The following is a 14,749-nucleotide window of genomic DNA, read 5'->3' on the forward strand; positions in this document are numbered from 1 at the left end:
TTAAAAAGATGTATTTTTTGGAATCTGTACTTTGGAAAATAAGCAATTACTCATTTTATAGATCAACAAATTGTGGGAAACCTGAAGCAAGTCTGGAAGGTCTGAGAACTGGTCGTCCCACTTCTTTCTCAATGAGCCTTGGCAGCAGGCACCCAGGGCTGGCAGCACGCGTCCCTGGACGCCAGCATTTGTCCAGTTCTCTAGCAAGGAGGGAAAGTTGGATATAGCTAAGAGAAGCAGAGGTGTTGCTGTTAGCTCATTCCAGTACAGCCAAACTGGTTTCTGTACCTCTTCTCTGGGGATCTGAGAAGGGACTGGATATGCCCTCTCCTCCCTTGCGGACCTATAGATCTTCCTTGTTAGTGCTTTTGGGCAGCTCTGCCACTGTCTACTGATTCCATGAGGAGTAACTCAGTCCTTTAAACTCTGAAGCTATGTTTTAGCAACCATTTGGCTTTAGGACTTAGGTAATATTCTCCTTTTACTCTTTATTTCTTTTTTTATTTTTTTAATTTTTTTTATTATTTTTTTCCTTTATTAATTTATTCTTGTTACATCTCAATGGTTATCCCGTCCCTTGTATCCTCCCATTTTCCCCTTATTCCCCTCCCCTATGACTGATTCTGAGGGGGATTACCTCCCCCTGTATATGCTCATAGGGTATCAAGTCTCTTCTTGGTAACCTGCTGTCCTTCCTCTGAGTGCCACCAGGTCTCCCCCTCCAGGGGACATGGTCAAAGGTGAGGCACCAGAGTATGTGAGAAAGTAATATCCCACTCTCCACTCTATTGTGGAAAATGTTCTGTCCATTGGCTAGATCTGGGTAGGGGTTTAAGGATTACCACCTGTATTCTCCTTGGCTGGTGCCTTAGTTTGAGCGGGACCCCTGAGCCCAAATCTGCCTATCATAATGTTCTACTTGTAGGTTTCTAGGACCCTCTGGATCCTTCTACCTTGCCATTCTCCCATGCTTCTCTCATCTAGAGTCCCAATAGAATGTCCTCCCCTCTGTCTCAGTTTCCTGGTAAGTGAAGGCTTTCGTGGGACATGCCCCTTGGGCTAGTGTGCAGATATAAGTGAGTATATACCGTTTGAGTCTTTCTGCTTCTGGGTTAACTCACTCATTATGATCATTTCTAGCTCAATCCATTTATCCACAAATTTCGAGAATTCCTTGTTTTTAATAGCTGAGTAGTATTCCATAGTGTATATGTACCACAGTTTCTTTATCCATTCTTCTATTGAGGGACACTTAGGCTGTTTCCATGTTCTGGCTATTATGAATAAGGCTGCTATGAACATGGATGAGCAAATTTTCTTGTTGTGTGCTGGAGCATCTTGACTCTTTATTTCTTTCAAGTCAGCATTTCATGTAGCCCAGGCTAGACTTGAACTCCTGATCTTCTTCCTTGCATCTCTCCTCAAGTGCTAGCATTACAGGGGTCCAACATCTTTCCTAGCTTTGGTTTTCATTTACAAGGTTTGCATTTTAGAGGTTGGAAAGATGGATCAGTGAGTAAAGGTGCTTGCTGCCCATCCTGACAACTTGTTTGATATCCAAGACTCACATGGTAGAAAGAGAGAGCTGATTTCTGCAAGTTGTCCTCTGATGCCCCCACCCCCCACTTCCCTCTCTCCATTTATAGGCCTGTCTCCATTATTATGCCTTACAAAGGTAAGACCGGATGCTTATCATTTTTGTTTTGCTATTTGAGACATGTTTTCTCTATGTAGCCTTGGCTGTCCTGGAATCACTTTGTAGACAAGGCTGGCCTTGAACTCACAACGATCTACCTGCCTCTGCCTCCCTGAGTGCTAGGATTAAAGGCATGCATCACCATGCCTGGCTGCTTACTTATCTTATACATGGTGAGTGGATGAAAAAGTATGTATGTAAATAGAGACATAGTTCCAGCCTGGAAGAGAACAGTGGGCAGCGTATGAGAACCCATCTTTTCTCCCTGACAGTGGCCACTCTTGGCACTGAATTTCCCTTTTGTCAGCTACACCCACCACTGCTGAGGACTGTGCAAAGGGCCTTTTGCTGTCACCTTGTAGGACTGTGTCCATTGGGGCTGTCCTACCTAGGTACTTGCACTAGTTTAGTAATGTAGAAGGATTAACGTAGCTATAGCAACAATCCTGGGTTTCACAGGACAGATAAGTGAACCTTTTGTTTATTTACCTTTGAGACAGAATATCATATGTATCCCAGACTGGTTTCAAACTTGTGTTGTTCCTCCCTTAGCTTCCCACGGCCCAGGATTATAGTCAAGTATTACTGAGCCTGCTCCAGCGAGGTAAGTGGACTTGAAGCAATCCATGGGAATGTAAGCCCAGGGTGAGAACGTTCAGGGGGTTAGCAGGTATGATCTGACTGGGGTTTAGTCAGGCTGCCTGGAGTGTGGGTGTCAGGCTGTGGTGATGTGGGTCTGGGCAGGTCCTTTCAGGTGTTTCAGCTCTTGATCCATAAAACAAGGCCAATGGTCCCTTCCTTCGTATGAGATGTTGTGAGGTCTGCTCCTCCACCCCAAGAAGAGAATTTACATACTGGGGCTATATGAGTAGCTCTGGTGAATCATAGGTGGACATTTAAACTTTATTACAGATGGAAAAAACTGGACTAGTATGCTAAGTCTGTGGCTTTAGAGACATCATGAGATGAGGCTACAGTTTGGATGCATACTAGGTTCAAACTGATTAGAGAAGAATGTCAAGCAAGGAAAATACAAAAGAATGTAGCAAACATTTAGAAAGAACCATTACAAGTCAGGCTGGCCAAAAGAACTGTACTCCTGCGACCAATGGCCCATCAGAGAAGACTGCAGGGAAGGACTGAAGGACAACCCACCAAGGGGCAAAGCTGGAAAGAATTTAAAAAATAAAAAGGAAGGGATAGCTGTGGTTTCTCTGCCCCCCACCCCCACTCTAGCTAATCTGTCACCTAATAAGAAGGGGCCGGCACAAGTGAGCTAGCTGGCAGTTCACTTACAGCAAACTGATTAAGAATGTTCAACCAACAGCAGACTGTAGACCTTTCCAGAGAAAATAAATAGAGTGTAGACTGTATGCAAATGTGTTTGTCACTTTGACAGCACGTCTCAATTAAGGCATCTCTCGGCTGTGGGTAGGCTCTGTGGCTGCAGCTGGAAGGGAGAGCCCGCTGCATGGCTGATACTAGGGGCTTGACCTTAATCCGCATGCATGCATTAAAAAAAAATTCCTGCCTTCCCGTACACTTGCATAATGCTGGCAGCCACGTGAGGGAAGTGACAAACGGGGAAAAAAAGCCACTTTCATCCTCTCCAGTTTGCAGACCTGTGAAGGCACAGACAGCTCTTATTTCAACAGAGTTTGGGGTGGCTTTTTAATTGTTTATCCCCCGCCCGTGTGAGCACGCACACTGTTATTCTGCATTTAGCTGGGAATGACATTAAAGCATCTCTCTATTTCTTGCTGAATTGGAAAGAAGGTCTCTCTATTTCAAATAGGGCCTCCTTTTTTGTGTGTTTTGAAAATGGAATGTTTAACACCATGAAATCTCTCTCCCCCGCCTCCTCTTTCTCTGTAATGGGCTCCCAACACCAGTGAGGGCTCCTTTCATGGGCAGGTTCACATGTGCAGGAATGAGGACAAAGGAAAGCTGACTCTGGAATGCCACACTGGTGACGACCAGGGCTGCTTTCAGCAAACATGGCCAGGAACTGGGGTGAGGATTGCTTTAACAGGGACTGGGCCTGGCAGGAGGCAGGTTTTCAGGGTGCAGACATCGGTGTGCTTTGAACAGAACGGCTGGTTAGTCAGTGCTCCTGCTTTATAGAACGTGCCAGTCTCTCAGAAGTCCCTACATGTAAGTGTAGAATTGGAAAAGAGGCAGATTTCCCCAACTGATGAGGTGTGGGCATAGCACCCGGAAAGAGTGATTTCCATGCTGCAGTCAGCTCATGCTTTACAATAACAACCCACAGTGGCTGTTTTGCTAGATCTTTTTTTCCCTTTTACACTTTTATTTTTTTTGTATTGTGTTTGCTTATGTATGTGGGCCGTGTGCATGTTAAGGCCCAAATGTGGAAGCCAGAGGGCACATCGAAAGAGTTGGCTTTCTCCTTCTGCCATGCAGTGGCTGGGACTGAACTCAGGTGTTCAGGCTTGGCTGCAGGCATCTTAACTGCTGAGCCACCTCGAGGGCCTGGCTCCATTTTTAAGTAGTTCAATGAATGTCTCTCAAAATAAGAACTGTTTTAAATGCAGGATTCTAGGTCCTTCCTGAGGTGAAATAGCAAACCTACTTAGAGTAAATAAAAGTCATACAGACTAGCTTGATCATACTTCATCTACTGAATGGCTAAAGAATAAGCTCAGTAGTACAACAGAGCTTGCTGAGCAAGCACCAGGTCCTTGGCTAGAGCCCCAGCACTAGAAAAACAAACAAGTAACAACAAGAAGAAACCTTGCAAACTCTTGTTACAACTATAACTAAAGGAGCCGTGTTTCAGAATCAAAATCATACCAAAAGCGCCTGATTAAACCACACACACTGTACACAATGCATTTATGTTTGAAGACTGAGGCAGCTGACTGAAGAGAGAGAGAGAAGGAAGAGTACTTAATCTTTTTGATTGAAAATATATTAAAAAACCCGAAAATATAGCCATAGTAGGAAATGGATGAAAATTTCAATTTCTGTGAAGAGTACAATGTATTACTTAAAAGAAAAGAAATAAAATAAAATGAATAGATAATTTTTTTTAAAGCACTCAGATCCTTGCAAGCAGTTTGGAAATGAGTTGGATCTCTAGAATCACAGCATGGGTTTTTACTCGAGAAGCAAAAACTCCCAATATTGATTTTCAGGAAGTACATTAATAAAGAACTCCTAATTGACTTAAAAAAAAAAAAGCCTTTACATGTCGCCTTTTATTTGAAGGTGCAAAGAAGGGCCTGGGATGCCAAAGTGTTCTAATGAGATGCTTAGCTAACGACACCTTAAATGTAGAGCCTAGAAGTCAGAGGAGAGAGTGGACACTTTAAGGACTCCATTTAACAGTGGAGCTAGTGATGACAAAAGTCATGTTGTCCCCATCCAGTTTTTGAAAATTCACCTTTAAAATATGTTTATGTCAAATATTCGACAGCTTGAAGAGCATGTAGGTGCTTTGCTGGGTGTAAACTCATGGGCTGCTCACACTCCAGCTTCTGATATAAACAAAACCAAAAGGCTCCAACAGCCCTGTGGAAGGGCATAGCACATACCTGCCCGAAGTGGACTGTGATTGGTCTCCGGTCTTCTCCAAGTTTGGGGTCCTTGGCCTCCACTAATGGGGATGGCATGGTCTTTGGCAGTGGCTCTTCTGCAGAGGAGGCACAGCCATTCTCGGTGATGTCCTGTAGAGGAAGGAAGGTCTGCAGTTGACACTGGGGTCTTGGCCCTTTACCCTCTCATCTCATCCCCACAAGCCAAGAGGCCTGTTAAGAACTCCCTCCAGGCTATTCTAAGCCTGATCCCTGGGAGAGGTGGAGAAACAGATGCTAACATTAAGACACCTTCTGATACTGAAGCACCAAAGAAGCCTAACCATCTACATGAAACTGTAAACATTAATAATTTACAGTGGTGGAAAACCCTATTTAATTCTACATTCTTCTATGCCTATTTTCATTTTCACGTGTTCACTTTGTCTATATGCAGACATTTAAAAATTACTTGTAATCACAGCTCATGCATAATTTTATATCCTGTTTTTCTTCAATATAAGCATCACCATGGTGCTACATAGTCATTAAAATAATAATTTTAATGGATGCATAATATTTTCATTGAGCAGACATCTATTGATTTAATAACTCATCCCATCACTATTGGGTGCTTGTTTTTTATTTTTCCTTTCCAAATGCTAGCAAAAAATGTCACATTTTTCTTTCCTTTTATATTTTGTTTTTGTGGAAATCCCTAGGAATGAAAGCATGAGGTCAAACACACATTTTTTAAGGCTTTTTATTCATTCTACTAAATTGCTTTCTAATTTACACCAACTACCCGCAATGGGTGTGTTATCAGTTTCACGGTACTTGTTAGCCTTATCATTTAAAAAATGTATTGCTAATTTAATAGGTGAAAAATTAGACCTCATTGTTGTTTTAATTTGCATTACTTTGATTATTTGCAAGTGTGGCCTTTTTTCTCTGTCTGCTTACTGATCACATTCCTGGCCTTCTCCTCTTCTCCTTGTATTTGTGGAAGAGCCTAAAGGACTCCCTGACCTGCAGAGTATCTACAGGACCAAGAGAATATTCTTAAGCCTAAACATTTACATTTTATTTGTGTGGTTGGTGAGTTAAGTTAAGAAAACTACCCATGTGCAAAGGGCAGGCCATAGCTTCTCTGGCTGTGGCTGCCAGCTGAGCATTGGTGCGGGCTGGGCAAAACACGGATGTGCTCCCCTTCTGAAATAAGCATTATGTGTTTTGTTGAGGTCAAGTAAGTTGCTTAGAAGAAGTCAGAGAATAAAGGTACAAAATATAACATTTAGGTAATCATTTTTCACCACAAAGTACCTCACAGCCTGAATTAAATAACAAAACACCCAATTCTTTCCATTGCAAAAACAATTGTACATTTCTGACAATAGAATATTCCTTAAATTCTGCATGTAAGAAACTTCTGATCACTGGCCACTCTTCTTCAACTGAACTGAGAGAATCATGACGCAGAGGAAAAGTGGTAACTTAGGAACTAATTACCGTATTTTCCAGCATGTAAGACGACCCCCAACTTTAACTTTTCCGGTTAAAACACAGAATTTGGAATATACTCGCTGTATAAGACTACCCCTCTTCTAATGTACATCCTGTGCAGCAACTCAGTCTGCAAACTCTAGATTTTAACTGGAAAAGTTAAAGTTAAAGTTGTGGGTCATCTTATACACTGGAAAATATGGTATGTATTAAGGAGGAGACAAAGGTAAGATCCCCGAGCCTCAGTTTCTCTATCTGTAAGTGGGGACTTTGGAGCTAGGGACAAAAGGAAATAGATAATATAACATAGAGCATCATTAGCTACTGAATAATCTACTGAAATGAAACACACAGCTTTTACAGTGTTTGGTGTATGCCTTTACTCCAGATGAGGGTGCCAGATCTCATTATAGATGGTTGTGAGCCACAATGTGGTTGCTGGGAATTGAACTCAGGACCTTTGGAAGAGCAGCCAGTGCTCTTAACCTCTGAGCCATCTCTCCAGCCCCAGCTTTTACTTTTTTAAAGACTTATTTATTATATATTCAGTGTTCTCCCTGTGTGTATGCCTGCAGAACCAGATCTCATTACAGATGGTTGTGAGTCACCATGTGGTTGCTGGGAGTTGAACTCAGAACCTCTCAAAGAGCAACCAGTGCTCTTAACCTCTGAGCCATCTCTCCAGCCCGAAATACATAGCTTTTATATAGGTGTCTGTACACCTATATGTGTGTGTATGTGTGTATGTGTGTACAGTGTTATACATTCGCCTACCTCCTGGCTACCTTTCCTAAGGAACCAGCTGCTGTACAAGCCAGCCCAGAAGAATCTCTGCTTGGTCAATGATATAGGAAGGTGATGGCCTTTTGGCCTTACAAACAGGTCTTGGGTCATGTGGCTCACACTGGATTGGCCAGTCTCAGCTAAGCTAAAGCTCAGTGATGAAAGGGGCTGCTGACAGCCAATTAGAAATGGATTGCTTGGAAAGATGCTGCCCTAAGGTGCCTGGGTCAAATGGAACAAAGTAGGGGAGGGGCTCCTTCTGTGTCAGAGAGCAACAAAAGGGCAAAAGGGGCATTTCGGGGTGTGTGCGCCTGCATCTAGAGGATTAACACAGGGTGAATGAGGCCAAACAGTAACAAACTCAGTTTTGGTCCAGGAAAATAATCCCCTCCACACACGTCGTGTGTGGCTGTGTGTGTGTGTGTGTGTGTGTGTGTGTGTGTGTGTGTGTGTGTGTGTGTGTATGCACGCGCGCCTGAAAAAAAAATAGAGCTATAAAGTAACATGGTAGGAAAATATATTAACTAGAAAACTATAAACAATTATTTTTAAAAGAATACATGGTAGTTTTGGGGGAAAGTGTCTTAGCTTAAGTAAGTAAAAACTGCTGTCTTCTAGCTTGATCTGTTATATTAACTAGCTGCCTGACCTTTCAAATTCATTCACTCTCTGCAACAGTTTCTTTGTTTTTACAACAGGGAGATTCCCAGTTGTTTGGCAAAGGCCCATGGAGAACAGCTTAAATGAGATGAGCTATAAGGAGGCTTTGAGATAGTCCAGTCTTATGCAAACTGGACGATGGATCTGCCACCTGTATTTTTTGTTTGTTTGCTTTTCGACACAGGGTTTCTCTGTGTAGCCTTGACTGTCCTGGACTTGCTTTGTAGCCCAGGCTGGCCTCAAACTTACAGCGATCCACCAGCCTCTGCCTCCCGAGTGCTGGGATTAAAGGCGTGTGCTATCACGCCCGGCTGGATCTGCCACCTGTAAAAGACACGATGCTCCCTGTGTGGGGACACCTAACTCAGTGGCTACTTTTTCACACTCTTGATTTCCATTCTCATACTTACTTCTCACAATGATCATGAAATATATAGGATAATTCTTTCTTTATAGATGAGGCAATAGGATTCAGAAAGGGTAACCTATTCAAGACCACGGAGCTACAAAGTGGCGGAACCTAAAATAAGGACTCATGACATTTAGATCTTATCAACTTCTAACAAAAGCCCAAGTGAAGGTATCAGAAATGATTTCCTCTTCTTCCTTGGAAGCCCTTCTTGCTAAACTGGTCACAGGCTACCATGCCCTATGCTATCTACTGTGAAGCGTCCCAGAACGTAAGTTCCTTGGGACCTGGGTTTTCTTGAGTCTAGCAGAGCTCTCATATAAATCTGTTAAGCTGAACTAAACATTTGAAAGGAAAATGTGCCTGGGTGCCTAAAAGCAACGTATCATTTAGTTAGAACATCTAAAGACACGAATGTTTCTATACTTTCTCACAGTTCCTCCGCTGAATGTTTAGCATCTTCACTATTTTCTCCATCTGGGGAAGGACATCTGCTTCCTTGTAGGATGCCACAGGGAGCAGAGGGGGAGGAGCTCAGGTCAAGAGAACAATGAAAACAGTGAACATCTTCATTTCTGTCTACTAGCACATATACTGCATGAGTAGGAGCCACAAGAGTAACCCTGTATTCCTTGATTAAAGACACTGTGGCCCAAGAACTAACTGACCCATTAGCTAAGGGACTGGGTATGGTCTCCTGATACCCTCTTGGTAGGAAGGCAAATTGGAAGTTTACATAAAATACTGCAAGATGCGGATGCCCTGTGGTCCACTAATTCCATTTCTAGAAATGTTTTCAAATGAAGAAACTTAGAAGTAACTCAGATGTCCAACAATAAAACTGATTAAAGTGTGTGTGTATGTGCATTCATGTGTGTAGTATGTGTGTTTATATGGCAATACAATAAAATATATGAGCTATCCAACACAAAGACACATGGAAAAAACACATGCAAGTTCTTCCTAGGAGGCACAAGGCTATGAGCAAGAAGGCTACCACCAAGCCCCAACCCTATGCAGGTCAGAGGGGACAGAGGAGAATTCTATTCCTGTTGCCTCCCCAGAGTATACAATTTTTAGAAGGCTGGGACGTGTTCAGGGTATACCATGTAAAAATGCAGATGAAAAGAGACATTATTTTTCTTCTTTGATTTGCTAATTTTTCCAATAAACACAAAATTTGTTGGCAAACAAACAAACCCTTGACCCTCTAAACGTCATTTTAAAAAAGCAGGACAAGGGGCGGCAGGGACAGGTGGTGCAGCTCCTTCCTGAAGGGCCGTGCAGGTGGAAGACAGAGCTACAACTCAAGAGGCCACCATAGGGTAGCAAATTTTTCCTAGGAACCACAAGCTAAGAGCAAAAAGAGTACCACCAAGCCCCAACCCTAGGCAGAGCAGAATTCTCTTCCTGATACCTTCTCAGAGCACTTCCTGGAATAAAAAAATCTTGACAGCTAACCTCTACCTTTGTGGAGAAGATGGGCACAGAATATGATCTTCCTCCTTGGATGAGTGACTGTGAGTAGGCAGGGGCATGAAGTCAGGGCCGGGTGAACCTGGGGAACAAAGTGGGCTATTTGGCCTTTGGAGGAGCTGGGTCAGGCTTTCTGAGGCAGGGAAGCAAGGCCAGGCCAGGCATTCACAACTGGAGTTGGGTCCAGCACTCACAGAATGGCTAGAGCACCCCTCTCTCTGCTGGGCTAGCTGAGGTTGGCAAGGATGGGGTGGCTTTAGCCAAAGAAATATAGCTGTGTTAGAGCCACTTTCTGGAAATATTCCTCTTGTGGGTATGTGAGCAACTTAAAGGAAGGGGGTCCCATAGCATTTGGGTAAACTGTCTGTTTTAGGTATGAGGCCAAAAAAATGGAGAGGATGTACTCTCATTTATGGAATTGCTACTAAATACTACTGCTAAAACACCTTCCTAGTTTACAGATGAGGAAAACAAAGAGGGCTGGTAATGCCCCCAGGCCGTTACTATTATAACAGTTACTGTCTTACACAACCAGACTCAATCTCCTGGTTGGCCCCAGAAGTCCAAATGCCACATCCCCATGAAAGGACACTGGAGGTGTGTATGGCCAAGGGCAGCACCTTCTCATTTTCTGTGAGAGAACCTATTTTCACTTTGAGATTTGTGTTGTACCTGTCTTTTCCCAGCCTACTTCCCACAACAGCAAATGTAAATTAAAATATGAATATTGATATCAAACTAGTAGCCAAAATTGGAGTTTTGCTGATTGAGGCTGCAGCATATTTTAATGTGTTTAAAGACAGAGAGCTGACAGTTGTGTGATACAGTGTGAAATGTCTGTTTGTTAAGAGTCTACCTGTTCTCCCCACCCCCCCATGCTTGCTCACGCCCTTCATTGCAATTGTAAGCATTTAGTTAGAAAGTCAAGCCAATTGTGAATTTGCTCCTTTCAGTCACAGACACTAATCAAGCTCAACTTGATGGTTAAAGAGGAGTGATTTAGAAACTTTCCAAATAGCTACAAAATGGGCCCATTTGGTTAAAGCATTTTGATACTAAAGAAAAAAAAAATCAGGGATTCCTTAAGGGCACACGGATCTTGGATTTGCGAACTTTCCCAATAAACATGGAATTTGTTGGCAAATGGAAAAAAAATACTTGACCTTCTAAATGTCATTTAAAAAAAGCAAAACAAGGGGCTGCAGGGATGGGTGGGCCAACTCCTTCCTGAAGGGTCACACAGGAGGAAGACAGAGCTCCGTTGGGTGGCAAATTTTTAGCATTCCCTATGGGTGAAGAGGAAGCCTGTTGCACCCACTGGATTTAAAGTGGCATTTTCTGGACAGCCTGAACCAGGGGAGCAGAATGCGACTTGTTGATGTTCTTCTGTAGGTCAGGCCTGGTGAGGGCATGCTCCCAGGAAGTGCCACTGTCTTCCTTAGGAAGCCATGGCTGGAATCCCTGTCATTTCTCCTTCTTCCTAACTCTGTGCAGTCAAACCTCAAAGGAGGCCAGGCTATAGCAGAACTTGGCCACTTTGTTCCATTTATCCAGAGAAATAGGTTTTCCATGTTTCTTTTTTTGTTCCAGGCCTGAAGCAGAGCAGACATGGAATAAAGCCACACTATAGGATCTATGAACAATCACTTGCCAATGGTCACAGATACCCTGAAAGCTATTTCAGAGGCTTTGAAAAATCTATAGCACAGATGAACAAGGGATACAAAAGGGGCCTTGCTCAGCCATATTAGAGATGGACCCTATACACACCATGGTGACCTCTCTACAGGTCAACCCCACGTTCTCTATTTGCAATTCAAACCCAAGGTAAGAGCAAAGAGGGTAAGATTGGGTTCTTGATTATGTGTGTGAGGTCACCATTGCTATGCAGAGTTAGGGGAGGCCAGGTGGCCACCCAGTGCATTAGAAAACTGGGTCTGGCAACTGCTTCAATTTCATAGCAGAAACAAAACTTGCAATGTCTGTATTCGGGAAGCCACAGAGACAGGTTCTATGCTGCATGAAGAGGGCAGGTCTTGGAAGGGAGAGAAAAAAAGCCAAGGAAATATTTTCCACTATAGTGAGATAGGTCACGCGAAGCCAAATCCTAAATTAGCTCAAGAAAGAAAGCTAGGGAGCACCAGAGACCAGGGGCCTGTATGCACTGAACAATCCTGGGGTTTCAATTACAAAACAGCTCTTCCCAGAACAACTGCAAAATATCAAGTCTGTAGAAATCTGTAAGAGCCAAGGGGGAAAAAGTGAAAATTGAAAAGGGTGCACTAATAGATCTGTCAACAGTCCAATGGTGACAAGTCACATTTCTATAAAATGCCTTCACCATTTGTGTCACCTGAGATGCACTGACACTCTGTATAGAACATTATCTCCTGAAGCTATTCTTGAAAAGACTGGCGTGGGCTGAGGAGAGAGAAGGGGAGGGAAAGAAAATCAGCTTTAGATTCTATGAAGGAGTGGAAAGGTGCAGTGTGTCAAGGAACACGACCTAGATTGTGTAAATGAGCCTTTGGGTAAACACATGAAAAAAACTGAGCTTCACTAGCTGCTGTGGAAAGACTGTGTGGTGGGAGGGAACTCTCTGAAGGGCAGACTCTGGCTTCATGGTCAGCAGAAGCAAGGAGACCCATGAGGCCGTTTGTCTGGCGCATGAGGAGGGACCCTGCCTTTGCTTATTTCAGCGATGCACTAACCAACCACAGCCTGCCATCTATACACTGGGGGAGGCCCCTCCAGTTCATTTCCACGTGACTGACACAGGAGCTGGAAAGGTATGATGAGTGACTCAAATAACACCTGTAAAGAGTCCCACCTGCCGATGTCCGCCAGGGTGAACAGACTGGCACGGGGGCTGCGTGGATTTGTGTTACAGGGTTTGTATCGCAGGCTGAGAACCTCAGCTGTTAAGCATTTACTGTCAGCCGAAGCTAGGAATTTAAATGCTTAGTCAGAGCAAATTATTTTCCAATTAAAAGAAAGGAATCAATTCCTTCGACCCATTTCAAGTTAATGAGGATTTTTCTGACTTCATAAAGTTGAAACTGCTTTCAATTAAAAACAAAAACAAAAACAAATTGCTAAGATAGTGGTACATTTAGGGGTGTGGGGAAAATGATCCTAGACACATTTTACAAAAGAAAACACATGTCTGGGGAAAGCAGTGGGTAGTACAGAGTAGAAGCATTCTGACAGTGGAGGTCAACAGAGCTGAAATCTAATCCTGTTTCTGCCAGGCTCACAAACTGTGGCCTTGGGCAAATTACTTCACCTGTGAACCAGTCTCTTCACTCACACTTTGTTCTATGGATTTGGGGTGACAGTTCCTAGTCTGGTCCATCTTTAACAAAGAGTGGCAATCACAATATCGAAGGTCATGTTGCAGTAGTGTTGTCTCCTCCCCCCTCAAGCTCTGGTCACCTTGCTATACCCCTCAGGGACTCAGGTTGAGGAAATCTCGGCCACAGTGACTACATATAATTTTTCTGATGGACCACAGAGACAATTAGAGCCTCTGTTTGCCTGCATGTACCTTAGATATAGGCTAGGCTACTCTTGCTCTGTGCAGTGTCGGGGGAGGCCCACACTGTGTCTTTGTGTGTGTTTATGTAGGGGCCATGTGTGTGCTAGAAACAGGGTGGTCATTTCTTTGGACATGCTTTTGGGTTTAAGTTATGACCTTGGGCAGAGGGCGGCTGCAGGAATGGAGCACTGGTGGGGTGGTAGGGAATACGAATGAGTGAGCCAATTTTGCTGGACACTTGCAAACCCCAGGCCTGGTGGGGGCAGTGTGGGAGACAGTGGTAACTCTGAACTCACTTGCCTTTGTGGGTTTAATCCCACAAGGAGTCTTAATGTTATTTGAAGACAATTTTTTGTCTGTGAATATTTATAACAGTGTGAAACTCCCGGACAGCTGGTAATGCATTTTGAAGTGTGCTAACAACACTGTATCAAACAGCCCTCTATTGATCACATCCCACTTTTTTGTGGCCACGCATTTCATACACGGTGCTTATACATTTTGAATAAGAACTTCAAGTACCTTTTGCTTCAAGCGGTTTTTCACCTCCTTTATTCCCATTTTTGCATGATCTTTTGCCTGCATGAAAAATTAATTTAAGTTAAGATTCCCTTTCTGTTTCCAGCCGGGTCTATGCTTGATTTCAGTCCACAATGAATCACCTTCTCTGATTACTAGAAAAATGAAGGAAAATGGGATCATCAAGTTGAAAATATAATGGCTGTGAAAACAAATACAAAGGTAAAAGGTTAAAAAAAAAATCCCTTAAAGGCTCTTGCAGGGATTTCATTTTCTGCATTTTGATGGCAGAGACTTCTTTTTCCTCTTTCCCTTCCCAAGCTTTTCTTCTGTTCTCTATAATTATTTCCCTCAGCAGCTTGGTGACAGCTACCAGTAAAAGAACAGCAGCTTTACCAGCCACAAGACTCAGAACCCCACTATACATTACCAGGGCAGGGCCTCAGGGTCAATCTCCTTTCCAGGTTGAAGGGTTAAAACAAAACAGCAATTGCCAGGTTTTTATAGTGCCACTTCCTAAATTTCATTTTAGAAGATACCTTCGCTTCTATTTTCTGTCAGTTTTGACCTGTGCATTTCTGCTGGTAGCCACCCATCCAGTATAGAAACTAGAGCTTAAGGACAGAAAG

The 14,749-nt window shown here is 43.3% G+C and overlaps 1 protein-coding gene across 17 annotated transcripts in view; it reads right to left on the reverse strand.

The window, feature by feature from the left end:
• DENND1A (DENN domain containing 1A) overlaps positions 1 to 14,749 on the reverse strand; it is a 476,985-nt gene that overhangs the window by 42,729 nt on the left and 419,507 nt on the right. For all 17 annotated transcript variants that reach the window (XM_084797945.1, XM_084797940.1, XM_084797948.1 and 14 more), the window contains 2 exons: positions 14,124 to 14,180; positions 5,254 to 5,385 (listed from right to left, as the gene is read on the reverse strand). In XM_084797945.1, coding sequence (XP_084654071.1) covers positions 5,254 to 5,385; positions 14,124 to 14,180 — 189 coding nt within the window. The remainder of the gene's footprint in view (positions 1 to 5,253; positions 5,386 to 14,123; positions 14,181 to 14,749) is intronic.

The sequence above is a fragment of the Acomys minous genome (genome assembly GCF_964271855.1).
Source record: "Acomys minous genome assembly, chromosome: 10".
Taxonomy (NCBI): Eukaryota; Metazoa; Chordata; class Mammalia; order Rodentia; family Muridae; genus Acomys; species Acomys minous.